This window comes from Scyliorhinus torazame, chromosome 6, assembly GCF_047496885.1.
Source record: "Scyliorhinus torazame isolate Kashiwa2021f chromosome 6, sScyTor2.1, whole genome shotgun sequence".
Lineage (NCBI taxonomy): Eukaryota > Metazoa > Chordata > Chondrichthyes > Carcharhiniformes > Scyliorhinidae > Scyliorhinus > Scyliorhinus torazame.
Window position 1 is genome coordinate 23617332 of NC_092712.1, and position 15233 is coordinate 23632564.

The window sequence follows — 15233 nt, forward strand, 5'->3', positions numbered from 1 at the left end:
CAAATGGTCATTGGATAGACATATGGACAATTAGGGAATAGTGTAGATGGGCTTTAGAGTGGTTTCACAGGTCGGCGCAACATCGAGGGCCGAAGGGCCTGTACTGCGCTGTAATGTTCTATGAGAAAGAGTGGCAGTCTTTATTAAAGAGAACATTGCAGTTTTACATACATTGAACATAGAATTTACAGTGCAGAAGGAGGCCATTTGGCCCATCGAGAATGCACCGACCCTTGGAAAGACCACGCCACTTAAGCCCATTCTTCCACCCTATCCCCGTAACCCAGTAACCCCACCTAACCCTTTTGGACACCAGGACAATTTAGCATGGCCAGTCCACCCAACCTGCACATCTTTGGACTGTGGGAGGAAACTCACACAGACACAGGGAGAACGTGCAGGCTCCACACAGACAGTGACCCAAGCAGGGAATTGAACCTGGGACCCTGGAGCTGTGGAGTCACAGTGCTAACCACTGTGCTACCATGCTGCCCATTGGAAAGAGAGGATGTCCCAGAGGGGTCAAGGACAGAATCTATTTGTGGTTAGAGTCAGGAATGGAAATGGTGCAGTTACATTGCCCAGTGTGGCTGGACAGCTGGTTTGTAATGCAGAGCGGGGTCAATTTCACTACCAGCATCTCAATCTTGCCCCTCACCTCAAAGGGGAAAGCAGCCTATGGTCATCTATACGTCACCACATTCAATCCTTCCACCACCAATGCACAGTGGCATCCATATACGAGATGCACTGCAGTAACTCAACAAGACTCCTTTGACAGCACCTTCCAAACCCACAATTCCTACCATCTAGACAAGGGCAACAGATACACGGGAACATCACCATCGACAAGCTCCCCTCTAAGCCACACACCATCCTGATTGGAAATATATCGCCATTCCTTCACTGTCACTGGGTCAAAAGCATGTAACTCCCTCCCTTTGAGTGTACCTACACCACATAGACTGCAGCGGCTTAGGGAATCTAGTGATGGCGATACCAGCAACGCCCAAGAACAAACTGTAAAAAGACGATTATCAAGTAATTAATGATGTTTAAGACTGTAGGATGACAGCACAAGGCTCATTGCTACAAGATTAAAATGAGGGCGATCTACCAAAACAACTTGTTCTATAGTGCCCGAATAATTCCCAAAATGATTCACAGCACAATCGGACAAAAACTGGGTCACAAACGGAGATATTAGGACAGGTGAGTAAGAGGTAAGTTTTTTTTCAGCATATTGAAGGAGAGGGAGGCAATTCTAAAACTGGCCTGAGTAGGTTAGAGTCTCTAATGGTGGTGCAAAAGGAAATGAGGGATGCTCATGAGGCCAGAGCTAGAAGAACTGGAGGGATGTGGAGCTGGAGATGGTCACAAGGTAAGGATTAAAGCCAAGGTTTGAACATGAGGGTGAAATTTAGTTTTACAATTCAGCCATAAGAGACCCAGCAAGGGTGGCACAGTGGTTAGCACTGCTGCCTCACAGCGCCAAGGTCCCAGGTTCGAATCCCGGCCCTGGGTCACTGTCCGTGTGGAGTTTCCACATTCTCCCCGTGTTTGCGTGGGTTTCGCCCCCACAACCCAAAGATGTGCAGAATGTATCTATACTTTAGATTTAGTTTTAGAACATAGTGCAGAAGGAGGCCATTTGGCCCATCGAGTCTGCATCGACCCACCCAAGCCCCCACTTCCACCCTATCCCCGTAACCCAATAACCCCTCCTAACCTTTTTGATCACCAAGGGTAATTAATCATGGCCAATCCACCTAACCTGCACATCTTTGGACTGTGGGAGGAAACCGGAGCACCCGGAGGAAACCCACGCAGACACGGGGAGAACGTGCAGACTCCGCACAGACAGTGACCCAAGCTGGGAATCGAACCTGGGACCCTGTCGCTGTGAAGCCACAGTGCTATCCACTTGTGCTACCGTGCTGCCCTAAACGTGTTGAATATACAAGGTCGAAGACTTCCGGTGGCGGCTATGGAGTAAGTCGCACATTTGGTGGCTCCCGCTCTGGTCGGACTTTTTTCCCCCGTTTTAAACGGAAAATTTGTAGGCTGAGGCAATTGGGCAGTTTCCTCGCATCGGTTTATGGAGAAAAGGACCAGAAGTGCACAAAGTCAGTAACGAGCTCCGTTGATGCTGCAATGGGAGACAGTGTGGCCGAGGGACGGATCCCTGGGGTGGCAGCGCAGCGACCAACGGACACAGTGATGCAGGCCATTCAGGATGGCTTTGCCAGGCAGAAGCTGCAATGCTTGGACCCGATCAAAGAATCAATTGATCGGCTAGAGAGCAGACTGGACGCCCAGAACCAGGCGATCCAGAAGTTGGAGAAGGCGCTGCTTGAACAAGAGGAAAATCAAACAGCAGTGGAGCTGGAGGTGGGTCGGGCTCCCGGAGGGAGCTGATGCTGGAACATACGTGGCGGGTATGTTCTAAAAGCTGCTGGGGGAGGGGGCATTCCCCCGACCGCTGGAGGTGGTCAGGGCGTACCGGGCGCTTGCCAGGAAGCCACGGGTGGGGGACCATCCGAGGGCAATTGTGGTGAGATTCCACAGGTTCCAGGACAAGGAATGTAATCTTCGGTGGGCCAAGCGCACGCGGAGTTGCAAGTGGGATAACAGCATCCTGCAGGTGTACCAGGACCTGAGCGTGGAGGTGGCGAGGAAGAGGGTAGACTTCAACCAAGTCAAGGCTATTTGCTTTAAGAAGCAGGTGAAGTTCGGTCTGCTGTATCCGGCACGTCTTTGGGGTCACACGAGGACCAACATCACTATTTTAAGTCGCCCGATGAGGCACTGGACTTTGCGAAAAAAGGACTGGTGGGAGTTTGAGAACTTTCGGACTTAGTGACAATATGTTGGCCGATATTGGGCCCTTTTTCCTTTTCTGTTTTTCAGTGGGGATTTTGTTTGTTTTTCTTTTCTCCCCCTTGGTTTTTGGTGGGGTTTGTTTTTTCTGTTGTTAAATTGGCTATGCCTTCTTGTATTGTTTTGTGTCAGTCTCTTTTGGAGCTCTGTTTAAGGGAAAAGGAAACGGGGGGGGGGGGGGGGGGGGGGGGGGTTGATTTTCCGTTTCGTTTTTGGTTCTTTTTCTGGGTAGATGCTGGCAATGTTCCTTTTGTGTTTTATCTTGTGTGTTTTAATTGACGAGCACTTTTGTGGGATGGAGACGTGCCTGTCTGGGTTTCGGTGGGTGGTGCTTTTGTTTTTTGTGTTTTCTTGCTGCTGGGTGTTTGTTTGGGGATTGTTGGATGAGGGACTTTGCTTTTTTACAGGGCGGGTGGGGGGGGCGCTTTGCCCCCCCAACTAGGCTGATCATCTGGAATGTCCGAGGGCTAAATGGGCCGGTAAAGAGGGCACGTGTGTTTTCGCACCTGAGGAGACTTAAGGCGGACGTGGTAATGCTGCAGAAGGCACATCTTAAAATAGTGGATCAGGTCAGATTGAGGAAAGGCTGGATTAGTCAGGTTTTCCACTCGGGGCTGGATTCAAAGACAAGAGGGCCTGCGATTCTGATTAACAAGCGGGTGGCATTTGAGGTGGGGAGGATAGTCTCGGATGTGGGAGGTCGATATATCATGGTTAGTGGCAAGCTGCAGGGGATGAAGGTAGTGCTGGTCAACGTACACGTGCCAAATTGGGATAATGGGGATTTTATAAAGAGGGTGATAGAGAAGATTCCGGGCCTGGATTCGCACAGGCTGATTATGGGTGGGGATTTCAACACGGTTATTGATCCAGGCCTGAACTGGTCATGCTCGAGAATGGGCAAGGTGCCAGCAATGGCAAAGGAGCTGAAAGGGTTCATGGAGCAGATGGGGGGGGGGGGATTGGATCCATGGAGATTTAGGCAGCCGAGGGCCAAGGAATTTTCCTTTTTTCTCCCACGTGCACTCCCGGATAGATTTCTTTGTTGTGGGTAGGGCCCTGTTGGAGAGGCTGAGGAAGTGCATGCTGAACTACCTGCAGGTAAACGATACTGGGGAGGTCTCAGCAGCGGTGATCTGGGAAGCGCTGAAGGCAGTGGTGAGAGGAGAGCTGATCTCGATCCAGGCTCACAGGGACAGGACAGATAGGGCAGAGACAGACCGACTGGTAAGAGATTCTACGAGTGGATAGGAGGTATGCGGAGGCTCCAGAGACAGGGCTTTTAAGGGAACGCCGAAGGCTGCAGGCGGAATTTGGTTTGTTAACCACCGGGAGGGCAGTGGAACAGCTCAGAAAGGCGAAGGGTGCGATTTACGAGCACGGCAAGAAGGCCAGCAGGATGCTTGCACAGCAGCTCAGAAAGAGGGAGGCAGCTAGGGAATGTTGTTGACGGGGATGGGAACTTAGTTGGGGACTCGGCGGGGGTGAGCAAGACGTTTCGGGACTTTTATAGCAGGTTGTACAGGTCGGAACCCCCTGCGGGGCCTGAGGGGATGAGGTACTTCTTGGATGGGCTGACTTTCCCAAAGGTGGAGGGGGAGCTGGTAGAAGGCCTGGGGGTCCCGATCGGGCTGAAGGAGATAGTGGAAAGTCTGAAGGCCATGCAGTCGGGCAGGGCCCCGGGACCGGACGGGTACCCAGCCGAGTTCTATAAAAAGTTCTCTGGAACACTGGGGCCGATGCTGATGAAGGTCTTTACGAGGCCAAGGAAAGAGGGGTTCTGCCCCAGACGATGTCACAGGCCATGATCTCGCTCATTCTGAAAAGAGACAAGGATCCCGGAGCTGTGTGGTTCTTATAGGCCGATTTCCTTGCTGAACGTAGATGCCAAACATCTGGCCAAAATTCTGTTATCTAGGATTGAGGATGGTGTACCGGACATTATAGGGGAGGACCAGACAGGGTTTGTTAAGGGTAGACAGCTGGCGGACAAGGTAAGAAGGCTGCTAAACGTGACCATGATGCCCCCGGAAGGTAGGGAAGTTGAAGTGGTGGTTGCGATGGACACGGAAAAAGCCTTTGACCAAGTCGAGTGGGATTACATATTGGGAGGGGCTTTGTTGGCTGGGTTAGGTTGCTGTACCGGGCTCCGGTTGCTAGTGTACGGACAAACAGGACGACTTCGGACTATTTCAAGATAGGGTGGTCTCTAGAGGATGGATAGGAGAGGGGAGCGTCTCGGACATATATAAAGAGCTTATGGGATCGGAGGAGATGCAAACCGAGGAGCTGAAGCGAAAGTGGGAGGAGGAGCTGGGGGGAGAGATAGAGGAGGGCCTTTGGGCAGATACGTTGGGTAGGGTCAATGCGACCACAACATGTGCCAGGCTCAGCCTGATCCAATTTAGGGTTGTTCACCGGGCTCACATGACAGTGGCCCGGATGAGCGGATTCTTTGGGGTGGAGGACAGGTGTGCGAAGTGTGCGGAGGGCCAGCGAATCATGTCCGTATGTTCTGGGCATGCCGCGCCATGTCCAAGGTATTAAAAACAAGGGTGGCAATGAGTCCGGAGGTGTCGGTTTTCGGGGTGTCGCAGGATCCGGGAATCCAGGAGAAGAAAGAGGCAGACATTCTGGCCTTTGCTTCCCTGGTAGCCCGGAGGCGCATATTACTAGCATGGAGGGACTCAAAGCCCCCGAAATCGGAGACCTGGCTTGCAGACATGGCCAGCTTCCTCTGCCTGGAGAAAATTAAGTTCGCCATGAGAGGGTCTCTGCTGGGGTTCGCCCGGAGGTGGCAACCATTCGTCGACTTCCTCACAGAGAACTAATCGTCAGCAGAAAGTGGGGGGGGGGGGGGTTAGGTTACTGTAGGTTAGGGGGGGTAACTAATGGCAAGACCTGTGGGAGTGGGAGGTGGAATTTGCACTATGTTAATATTTTCCTTGTTATGTATATTGTTGATTTTGTTGCTGTTAAAATGCCAAACAAATACCTCAATAAAACATTTATTTTTTAAAAATGTATATAAAGTCCAAAAAAGAAACAAAACAACATAAGAACTAGGAGCAGGAGTAGGCCATCTGGCCCCTCGAGCCTGCTCCACCATTCAATGAGATCATGGCTGATCTTTTGTGGACTCAGCTCCACTTTCCGGCCCGAACACCATAACCTTTAATCCCTTTATTCTTCAAAAAACTATTTATCTTAAAAACATTTTAAAAAGGAGCCTCTACTGCTTCACTGGGCAAGGAATTCCATAGGTTCACAACCCTTTGGGTGAAGAAGTTCCTCCTAAACTCAGTCCTCAGACACACTCCCAGACATTTCAAACACTTTACAGCCAATTAAGTGCTTTGGAAATGTAGTCACTGTTGTAATGTAGCACAATTAGGTGGGAAAGTAAGTGGTGAGGGGAATGCAAAGAGGCTGCAGAGGTATACCCACAGAATAGAGGAGTGGACATGAACATGGCAGATGGGGGGGGGTGCAATGTTGTGAAGCACAAAATTATCCAGATGGTAAGAGACTGCTGTGAACGGAAGTGACAAGGACAAGATCTAAGAACAAGAGACATGTTTGATCACTTACCTCAGCAGTTCACGGATGCGTCCAGATAGTCTGGAGGATGCAAAATTTAGCTCCTTTACGTTAGGCATCTGACTGAATGCTGACACCATGCTTTGGAAGGACTCCTCCATCTCAGGAGTCATGTGCCTCACATCGATATTACTGTAGGGAAGCTTGAGGCTGATCAGATTCCCAAACATCGGGAAGTAAGGGAACACAGCACTGAGTCCACAGAGACCGAGATTGTTGTAACGCAGCTCAATCTTCTTGAGTACCGCCGGGTCTAAGAGTTCTAGGATACTGACCGTCTTTTTCGCAGACAATTCCTCTGCTCGAAGGTCTCGGCATTTCAAACACAAGGGAGAGGTTTTGCCAATTTGCAGTGCGTCCCTTACTGTTGCATAAGAGTTACTTGTGATGAAGAGATTGGCGTGGATCTCTACGCACATCTGGCTGTCACAGGCTCCATCCAGAGGGGCACCACCTTTACCTTTCCTCCGCTTTGATGAACTGTACTCGTCCCTCTTGCTGGTTCGAGAAATATCAATGCAAGCTTTGGCCAAAGCCACAGTTCGTGACCACTGGCCAATGGTATCTGCATCCTGCCTGTCGCCATCATCCTGGAGTCCTGTGAGGTCCACAACACGGAGCATTCGGTGTTTCCTACAAACCAAGGATGGAAACATTTGGGATCACCATCACTCAGCTTAAAAACATCACAGCGCAGGCACAATGACTCAACTTTCTAATCAGGCAATGAAGCTACATTCAGCCCAAACATCAACACAAGAAGCCTATTATGGTGTGAGATTGAACAGGCTGGCTTCTCTTCTCTAGTAGAGAGACGGCCAAGGTACTACCCAAAAGGAGAATTTAATAGGGTAGAATATGTTTCTATCTGTGGGGAAGACCAGAACTTGAGGTCATAAATATAAGGTAGCCTTTCCTAAATTCTTTCTTGGCTTTAATAGAATTTTTTTTATCCAGAGTGGTGAAAAATGTGGAACTGAGCTGAATAACAAATGCTTTTGAGGGAAGTTAGATAATGCATAAGGGAGAAATGAACAAAAGACAACTCTGATAGGCCGAGATGAAGTGGGAGAAGGCTCTTTTGGGGTATCGAGATTAGAATGGGCAGAATTCCCAGTGACTGTGCAGTAACTGAATGCTCAATATTTTTAATTCTCCAAATTGAAAGAGAATCAATTTATTTTACAGCCCCAATTCAGACCAGAATCTGTAACTTTGCTGGTGATCGTGCTGTTTAAACACAACATATGCTTTAAACGTTGTTATGGCCAGTCAGCATTGGAAAAGATCTGCACCCAATATGTTAGTTAACCTGTCTATAGCTTATTCAGTACTGTACGTAACCTATCCCACATCAGATCTCACTCACACAAAAATAATCTTTATTCTTGTCACAAGTAGGCTTACATTAACACTGCAATGAAGTTACTGTGAAAAGCCCCTAGTCGCCACACTCCAACGCCTGTTCGGGTACACGGAGGGAGAATTCAGAATGTCCAATTCACCTACAGCACGTCTTTCGGGGCTTGTGGGAGAACACTGGAGCACCCGGAGGAAACCCACACAGAGACCGGGAGAATTGCAGACTCTGCACAGACAGTGACCCAAGCCGGGAATCGAGCCCGGGTCCCTGCCGCTGTGAAGCAACAGTGCTAATCACTCGCTACCGTACCGCCCATTTAGTACAATTACTGCGAATGATCAAAATTCTGATCACAAGTAGGACATATAGCTCCTCAAACCTGCTCTGTCACTGAATAGGATTGCGGCTGGTCACCCCCCCCCCCACACTCTCACCGTATCCCATATCCCTCACAGCCCTTCATGCCCAAATACCCATCAATGACTGAGGATCCACAGCCCTCCGAGTTCGTGAATTCCAAAGATTCACAGCTCTTTGCATCAAGAAATGTCTTCCCAAGTTCGATTCCCGGCTTGGGTGACTGTGCGGAGTCTGCGCGTTCTCCTCCCACAGTCCAAAGATGTGCAGGTTAGGTGGGGTTACTGGTTTATGTGGATAGGGTGGAGGTGTGGGCATAAGTGGGGTGCTCTTTCCAAGAGCCGGTTCAGGATCAATGGACCGAATGGCCTCCTTCTGCTCTGTAAATTCTATAAATGGCCAAGACCATGACAAGTTCTAAATTCCCCAGCCAGGGAAAATAGCCTTTCAGCATCGACTCTGTCAAGTCCTCTTGGAATGTTATACATCTCAATAAGATCACCCCTCATTCTTTGAAAAAGGCCCATTCTACCCCAATTTCGGGACAACCCTCATCCCAAGTATCAGTCTAGTGAGCCTTTGGTGTGCCACGAAGGCAAGCAAGTCAGTCATTCCGCGATATGAAAATTGTACACGACACAAAAGCTCCATATCATTACAGCACAACCACCTGCCCATGCCAAATGTCCACCAAACTCTCAAACAGAACCATACTCCAGAACTTCACCTAGCAGTCTATTCCACGTGCTCACCAGTCCGTAAAAATGTCATAAACCCTCTGTACTTGTTTCTGCTAAATTTAAGAGTCTGTCCCTCCTTCAGTGTTAGAGATCAGCTGGGCTTTACTTTTACAATTGTATATCCTTTCAATAAGCTCGTCATGATCTTTATTGTAAACATTTCCCGTTTCTGAACCTCGATTTCTATCTTCAGTCCCACCCTCATCTATTTTCATTGAAGGCCCAAAGTTCTCTGCTTTGACTTTATCCCCCTTTCTGCACCCCTACAGTCTAGCAGAGGCTCACGTTAGTTTTTCACCTTCACTCAGCTAGCTAATCTCACACCCATGCGTCGGTGAGCTCATGCAGTACACCTCACACCATAAGGGGCAAACTAAACTAAATGGGACCATACATACACAAGTTCTAAGGTGACAGGACAAGTAAAGGTTTTGTTGAGAGTACAAAGCAAGGAAGTTATGCTAAAGTTTTATAAACACTGGTTAAGCCTCAGCTGGAGAATTGTGACCAACTCCAGGCACCTCACTTTAGGAAGGATGTTAAGGGATTTACTCGATGATGGTGGACATCATTTCCATGGAGACAGTGAAGAAGATGGGATTGTTGTATTTGAAGGAGAGAATGTTAACATGAGATTTAACAAATGTTCAAAACCATGAGTGGTTTTGACAGGATCATGAAGGAGACTCCAGCAGAAGGGTTGGTAACCAGAGGACACCGATTTACAGTAATTATCAAAAGAACAGAAGTAAGAGAAGAGGATTTGTTTTAATGCAGTAACTTGTAATCTGGGGTGCATTGCCTGAAGTAAATTCAATGCTAACTTGAAAATGGAATTGGAGAAAAACCTGCAGGGCTATTGGGAAAGAGCAACATAGGAATTAGAAGCATAAGTAGGCAATTCGGCCCTTCGAGCCTGTTCCACCATTCAATCAGATCATGGATGATCTCTTCCTTGTCCACCTCCCCGCCTGTTCCCACCTAAAATGGCTGATTCCCTATTAATTTGGCCAAAACCCGATTTAAAATGGCTAACCGAAAAGGCTGATGGGAAAAGCAGCCAACAGGACACAAACGGACAGCTACTGACAGAATAGCGTATTCGGCTCTGGGGAAGTCGGCCCAGATCGATACTCAAGACCATTAGCAGCACATCAACCCAGACATCTGCAGTTTAATCGGCTACCCCTGGGAACAATTGCAACATATTAGCAATTGAATGCCGGGCCAGACCTGTCGGCGCCTGCAGTGGCCAAAACAAAGACAGGTGAACGACCACCCCCCGATCGAGGAATCGCCTCACCATTGGACACATCGACCCCAGAGATTGGGGACAGAATCCAATCACTGGGGACTCAGGGTCAAGGGCCGCCCCGAGAGGCGGGAAGCCCCGGGGCCCTATAAAGTGAGGGGCCAAGTTCAGATCGCTCTCTCTCTCTCCCTTCTTCTCCTGCTCGAGACCTTCGCAAGAACATCAACCAGAAACTGTAAGTTTGACTCCAGCGATCGCTACCCGATAAAGACTCCTAGCCATCGACCTGTATCAGCCTTTTTGAATCCCGCGGGCCAGATCCGATTCGATAAACCATTTGTTTCCCTGACCTGGTGGGCCCTTTCTAAAGTTAAGTATTGGCCAGTAGTGGTAGGTTTCTATATAGATAGTAGGATTATTGTGTAAGCATTACCTGTTGTATATAATAAATGACCGTTGATTTCAATCTTACTAAGCGGTGTGCTGACTTATTAATCATAACTCGAGCTTGAACCACGTGGCGGTATCAGAAAGATACCTGGCGACTCGTGAGCAAAGGTGACAGAATCAGAGGTAATAAAACTAAGGCTAAAAAGAGCAACACCCCATATCCCTTTAACCCATTTTTTAAAAATCAGAAATATATCTATCTCCCTCTTGAAACCATTTAATGATCAGATTCCACCGTTCTATGGGACAGCGCGTTCCACAAATTCACCACCCTCTGCGAGAAGTAGTTCCTCCTCATCTCAGTTTTAAGTCGACCGCCTCTCAACCTATATCTGTGACCTCATGTAGATTGCATGGGAGGACTAATCCAATCAACTTTCAAAGACTGCACAGATGAGCTGGAATGACCTCCTTAGTTCTGTATCAATCTAGCGTCCTATAAAAAAGCCCATCTATCGCTGTAACCTCCTCATTGCCGAAATTCACATTCATGCCCCACATAAAATTGGTGGCTTCTTCATCAGGCAGCAGTGATGGCCTTTGGGAATCGAGGCTCTTTGGGATCTCTCACCAGGAAGTCATGGCCTTTGTATGCCCAATGATTCCCATCTCAGCTGATCCTATCACAGATTGGGATATAGCTCCCACATCTGCAGAAGGTTTTCTCCTATTTTTAGACAACCTTTCTCAATTCTATCTGATCAATATTTATGATCTGCGCTTTCCCGGAAACTCCTTATCATTCTTTTTAAAGCACCAGATACGCCACCTTCCACATCAGATCCTCTGCAACTTCACTCAAGGCTCATCATACTCTCTACGATCTATTTAATCTGGATAGGACATGGTGCTGGACTCGTAATCCAGGAAATATGAACTAATGACCAGAGATAGGAGTTTACATCCCACACAAAGATTTTAAATTCAATTCATTAAATAAATCACGAATAAAAGCTAGCCACAGTATTGTCAGCCATGAAACTACCTGCTTATTACAAACCCATCGGAATCTGCCATGCTTACATAGTCTGGCCCATATTTGCCACCAGGCCAACAGAAACGTGGCAGGCTCTAAACTGTGCAATGGCCCAGCTATGGTTATATTCAAGACGGTGGGCCCCCTTCGAAGGCAATTAGGGATGAACAATAAATTCTGATTGAGCCAGTGAATGAACTATAAGGCCATAAAGGCATAGGAGCAGAATTTCACTGTACTTCGGTACATGTGACAATAAGAATCAATCGGTTTCCTGTAAGTTTCAATAAGATTCCCCTAATCCTTCTAAACTTCAATGAGTACAGATCCAGAGTCCTCAAACACTTTTCATTCCAGGGATCATTCTTGTGAACTTCCTCTGCACCCTTTCCAAGGCCAGCACATCCTTTCTTAGATACGGGCCCAAAACAGCTCACAATACTCCAAATGGGGTCTGACCACATTACCTTATACGGCCTCAGAAGTACACCCCTTCTCGCCCTCTCGACATGAATGCCAACATTGCATTTGCATTCCTAACTGTCGAATGAACCCGCATGTTAACTTTAAGAGAATCTTGAACTAGGACTACTCAGTCCCTTCGTGCTTGATTTCCTATGCATTCTCCCATTTAGAAAATAGTCCATGCCTCCATTCTTCCTTCCAAAGTGCATAACCTCATACTTTTCCACGTTGTATTCCATCTGACACTTCACTGCCCACTCTCCTAACCTGTCCAAGTCCTTTTGCAGCCCTCCTGCTTCCTCAACACCACCTGACCCACTGCTGGAAGCATTGAATTGAAACTCCTAATCTCAACCTTTCAGACTCAATTAGCCAGTAGCTAATAGCTGACCCAATTTATAATCTCTTTTCAACCTAAAATTTCATTAAGGGGAATGGCATTTCCCAATTAAATGAGCCATTTTCAATTGTAATTTTAGAATAGCTGTCACAACTAGATGACAGATTACAAAACACTCCTTATCCACCAACCAAGAACAGCAATAAATCCATCAGAGATACGCATTGCCTTTTTGCCTTCTGATGTCTCCCTGTGCACCATGCCATTCCATTACTGAGGGTACTAAGTGAAAACCTGCCCCAGGGCAGTCGCCAAGTCTTCCGATTCCCTACCTCGGCACCCTTAAGGGTAATCTCCTTTGTGACGAGAATCACAAAGGATTTCCTTCTCCATTGCGACATCTTAACTGCCTGGGTTGGACAACCAACACTCTGCCTTTTCTTCCAAAATAAAAAATAATCTCCACGTGATTTTACCGACAAGCTTATCTTTAGGTAACTGCGCGGCTAGGGATCGACAGTAGTTTCAATGCAAGATGCTTTCCCCTCCATGTTTGTACCATTTTGAAAGCACTCCTCTGCACACCACGGCAGCCTAACATGGGGCAGTTAGCTTTCATCAGCATTTCATGGCAAGGATAGGGAATACTGATTTGAAGCATACACGAGCCACCAGTTAATGTGTATAGTTCGATAAACGAGTCATGTTTTCCATTTTTAAGTTCATTTCCCCAAGACATTTACAGTTACTGGGTGGCAGTGGGAGAGGAGAATATTTGAAATGAAATGAAAATCGCTTATTGGCACAAGTAGGCTTCAAATGAAGTTACTGTGAAAAGCCCCTAGTCGCCACATTCCGGCGCCTGTATGGGGAGGCTGGTATGGGAATTGAACCGTGCTGCTGGCCTGCCTTGGTCTGCTTTAAAATCGAGCGATTTAGCCCTGTGCTAAGCCAGCCCATAACAGGAAAGAGTCCATGGCTCTCCCACTGTAGAGAGGGCCTTAGGGTGGAGGGCAAGGTCTATGCCTTTCTCACGAAGCATACGATAGGCAGATCAAGCAGATATCTCCAGTTTAAGAGGAGGGGACAAAGTCAAAGACATTCCTGCCCAGCACCACAGGCAGGGAAAGGATTGCATCCCAAATTATTCTGAGCAGGTAGGGATTTATTTGAGACTCGCCCTGAGACACACAAAAACACTTTACATGATAAAGTACTGACTTTCTGTGCTTTAATAATATTTGCTGTACCTAAGCTTGATATTGTCCTGAGATGTTGATGCTTTTGATTTTCTGCAAAATAATAAAAAGGAAGTTAACAATTCCAGCTCGGCTTTTTGTCCCCACCTTCCCCTTCCTTACAAGTGTAGGAAGTCACCCAGTCCTCTCCTAAACTCGTCAGTAACGCCCAAGTTCTCCCTGCCATGCCTCCTGCTTTAATCCAACCCCCATTCTCCTGAAAGGATCCAATACAACCAAACATGTAATACACCACACCTTGGATAAGTACAGAGATTAGCCAGTCTAATAGACTGAGTGTGTGAGAGCGCAAGACTCGGAGAGAATTCCTTTTTGGGAAGGGGTTAAAATCGGTAGTTTCTTGTCTCCCCTTGTGACTTGCTCACGTACAGAGGGCTGCTGTTGAGCTGAACACCGGCAGCTTCAAAATGCCTTCCCTTCTTTCTGCCTCCCCATTTGCTCACAGAAGCATGGCTGAGATAGAATCAATAAAAAACCATTTATTTCATTCTTTGGGACATGAAATGAAAATCGCTTATTGCCACAAGTAGGCTTCAAATGAAGTTACTGTGAAAAGCCCCTAATCGCCACATTTCGGCGCCTGTTCGGGGGGGCTGGTACGGGAATTGAACCGTGCTGCTGGCCTGCCTTGGTCTGCTTTAAAAGCCAGCTCTTTAGCCCTGTGCTAAACCACCCCTGATATGGGTGTCGCTGGCTGGGTCAGCAATTGCTGCCTATCCCTAATTGCCCTTGAACTGAGTGGTTTGCTCGGCCATTTCATTTTTTTAAAGAATATATATTTATTAAAGTTTTTTAACACAATTTTTCTCCCTTACAAACAATAACCCCCCCTCGTAACAAAAAAAAAAAACGAGAAATCGCGCAGAGCAAGATAAATACATAGCAAAATGATATATTTACACAGCTTTGTACACTGGCCCTCACCCACACGTGCCAGTTTCCTCTCCAGAACCCCTCCAGTGCCGGGCATGACCAAAACATATGGACATGGATCGCCGGGCTCCCTGAGCACCTTCCACATCTGTCCTCTACCCCAAAGAAACTACTCAACCTCACCCCCGTCAAGTGCGCTCTGTGGACCACCTTAAATTGTATCAGGCTGAGCCTGGCACACGAGGAGGAAGAATTAACCCTACCTAGGGCATCAGCCCACAGACCTTCCTCGATCTCCTCCCCCCATTTACCCTTCAACTCTTCTACCAGCGCTTCCCCCTCTTCTTTCAACTCCTGGTGTATTTCCGACACCTTGCCCTCCCCGACCCATACACCCGAGATCACCCTATCTTGAACTTCTTGTGCCGGGAGCAACGGGAATTCCCTCACCTGTCGCCTCACAAAAGCCCTCACCTGCATATATCTAAAGGCATTCCCGGGGGTTACTCGAACTTCTCCAGTGCCCCTAGGCTTGCAAACGTCCCGTCGATGAACAGGTCCCCCATTCTTCCAATCCCCGCCCGATGCCAGCTCTGGAACCCCCCGTCCATCTTCCCCGGGACAAACCGGTGGTTACCCCTGATCGGGGACCACACCGATGCCCCCATTGCACCCCGG

The 15233-nt window shown here is 47.9% G+C and overlaps 1 protein-coding gene across 5 annotated transcripts in view; it reads right to left on the reverse strand.

Annotated features, from left to right (window-relative positions):
* The window catches only part of LOC140424711 (leucine-rich repeat-containing protein 14-like), a 38848-nt gene that overhangs the window by 19230 nt on the left and 4385 nt on the right, over window positions 1–15233 (reverse strand). For 4 of the 5 annotated variants that reach the window (XM_072508017.1, XM_072508020.1, XM_072508018.1 and 1 more), the window contains exons 3-4: window positions 13674–13715; window positions 6472–7113 (exon numbers count right to left, since the gene is read on the reverse strand). In XM_072508017.1, the coding sequence (XP_072364118.1) occupies window positions 6472–7113; window positions 13674–13715 (684 nt within the window). The remainder of the gene's footprint in view (window positions 1–6471; window positions 7114–13673; window positions 13716–15233) is intronic. The other variant, XM_072508021.1, reaches the window with a different exon arrangement.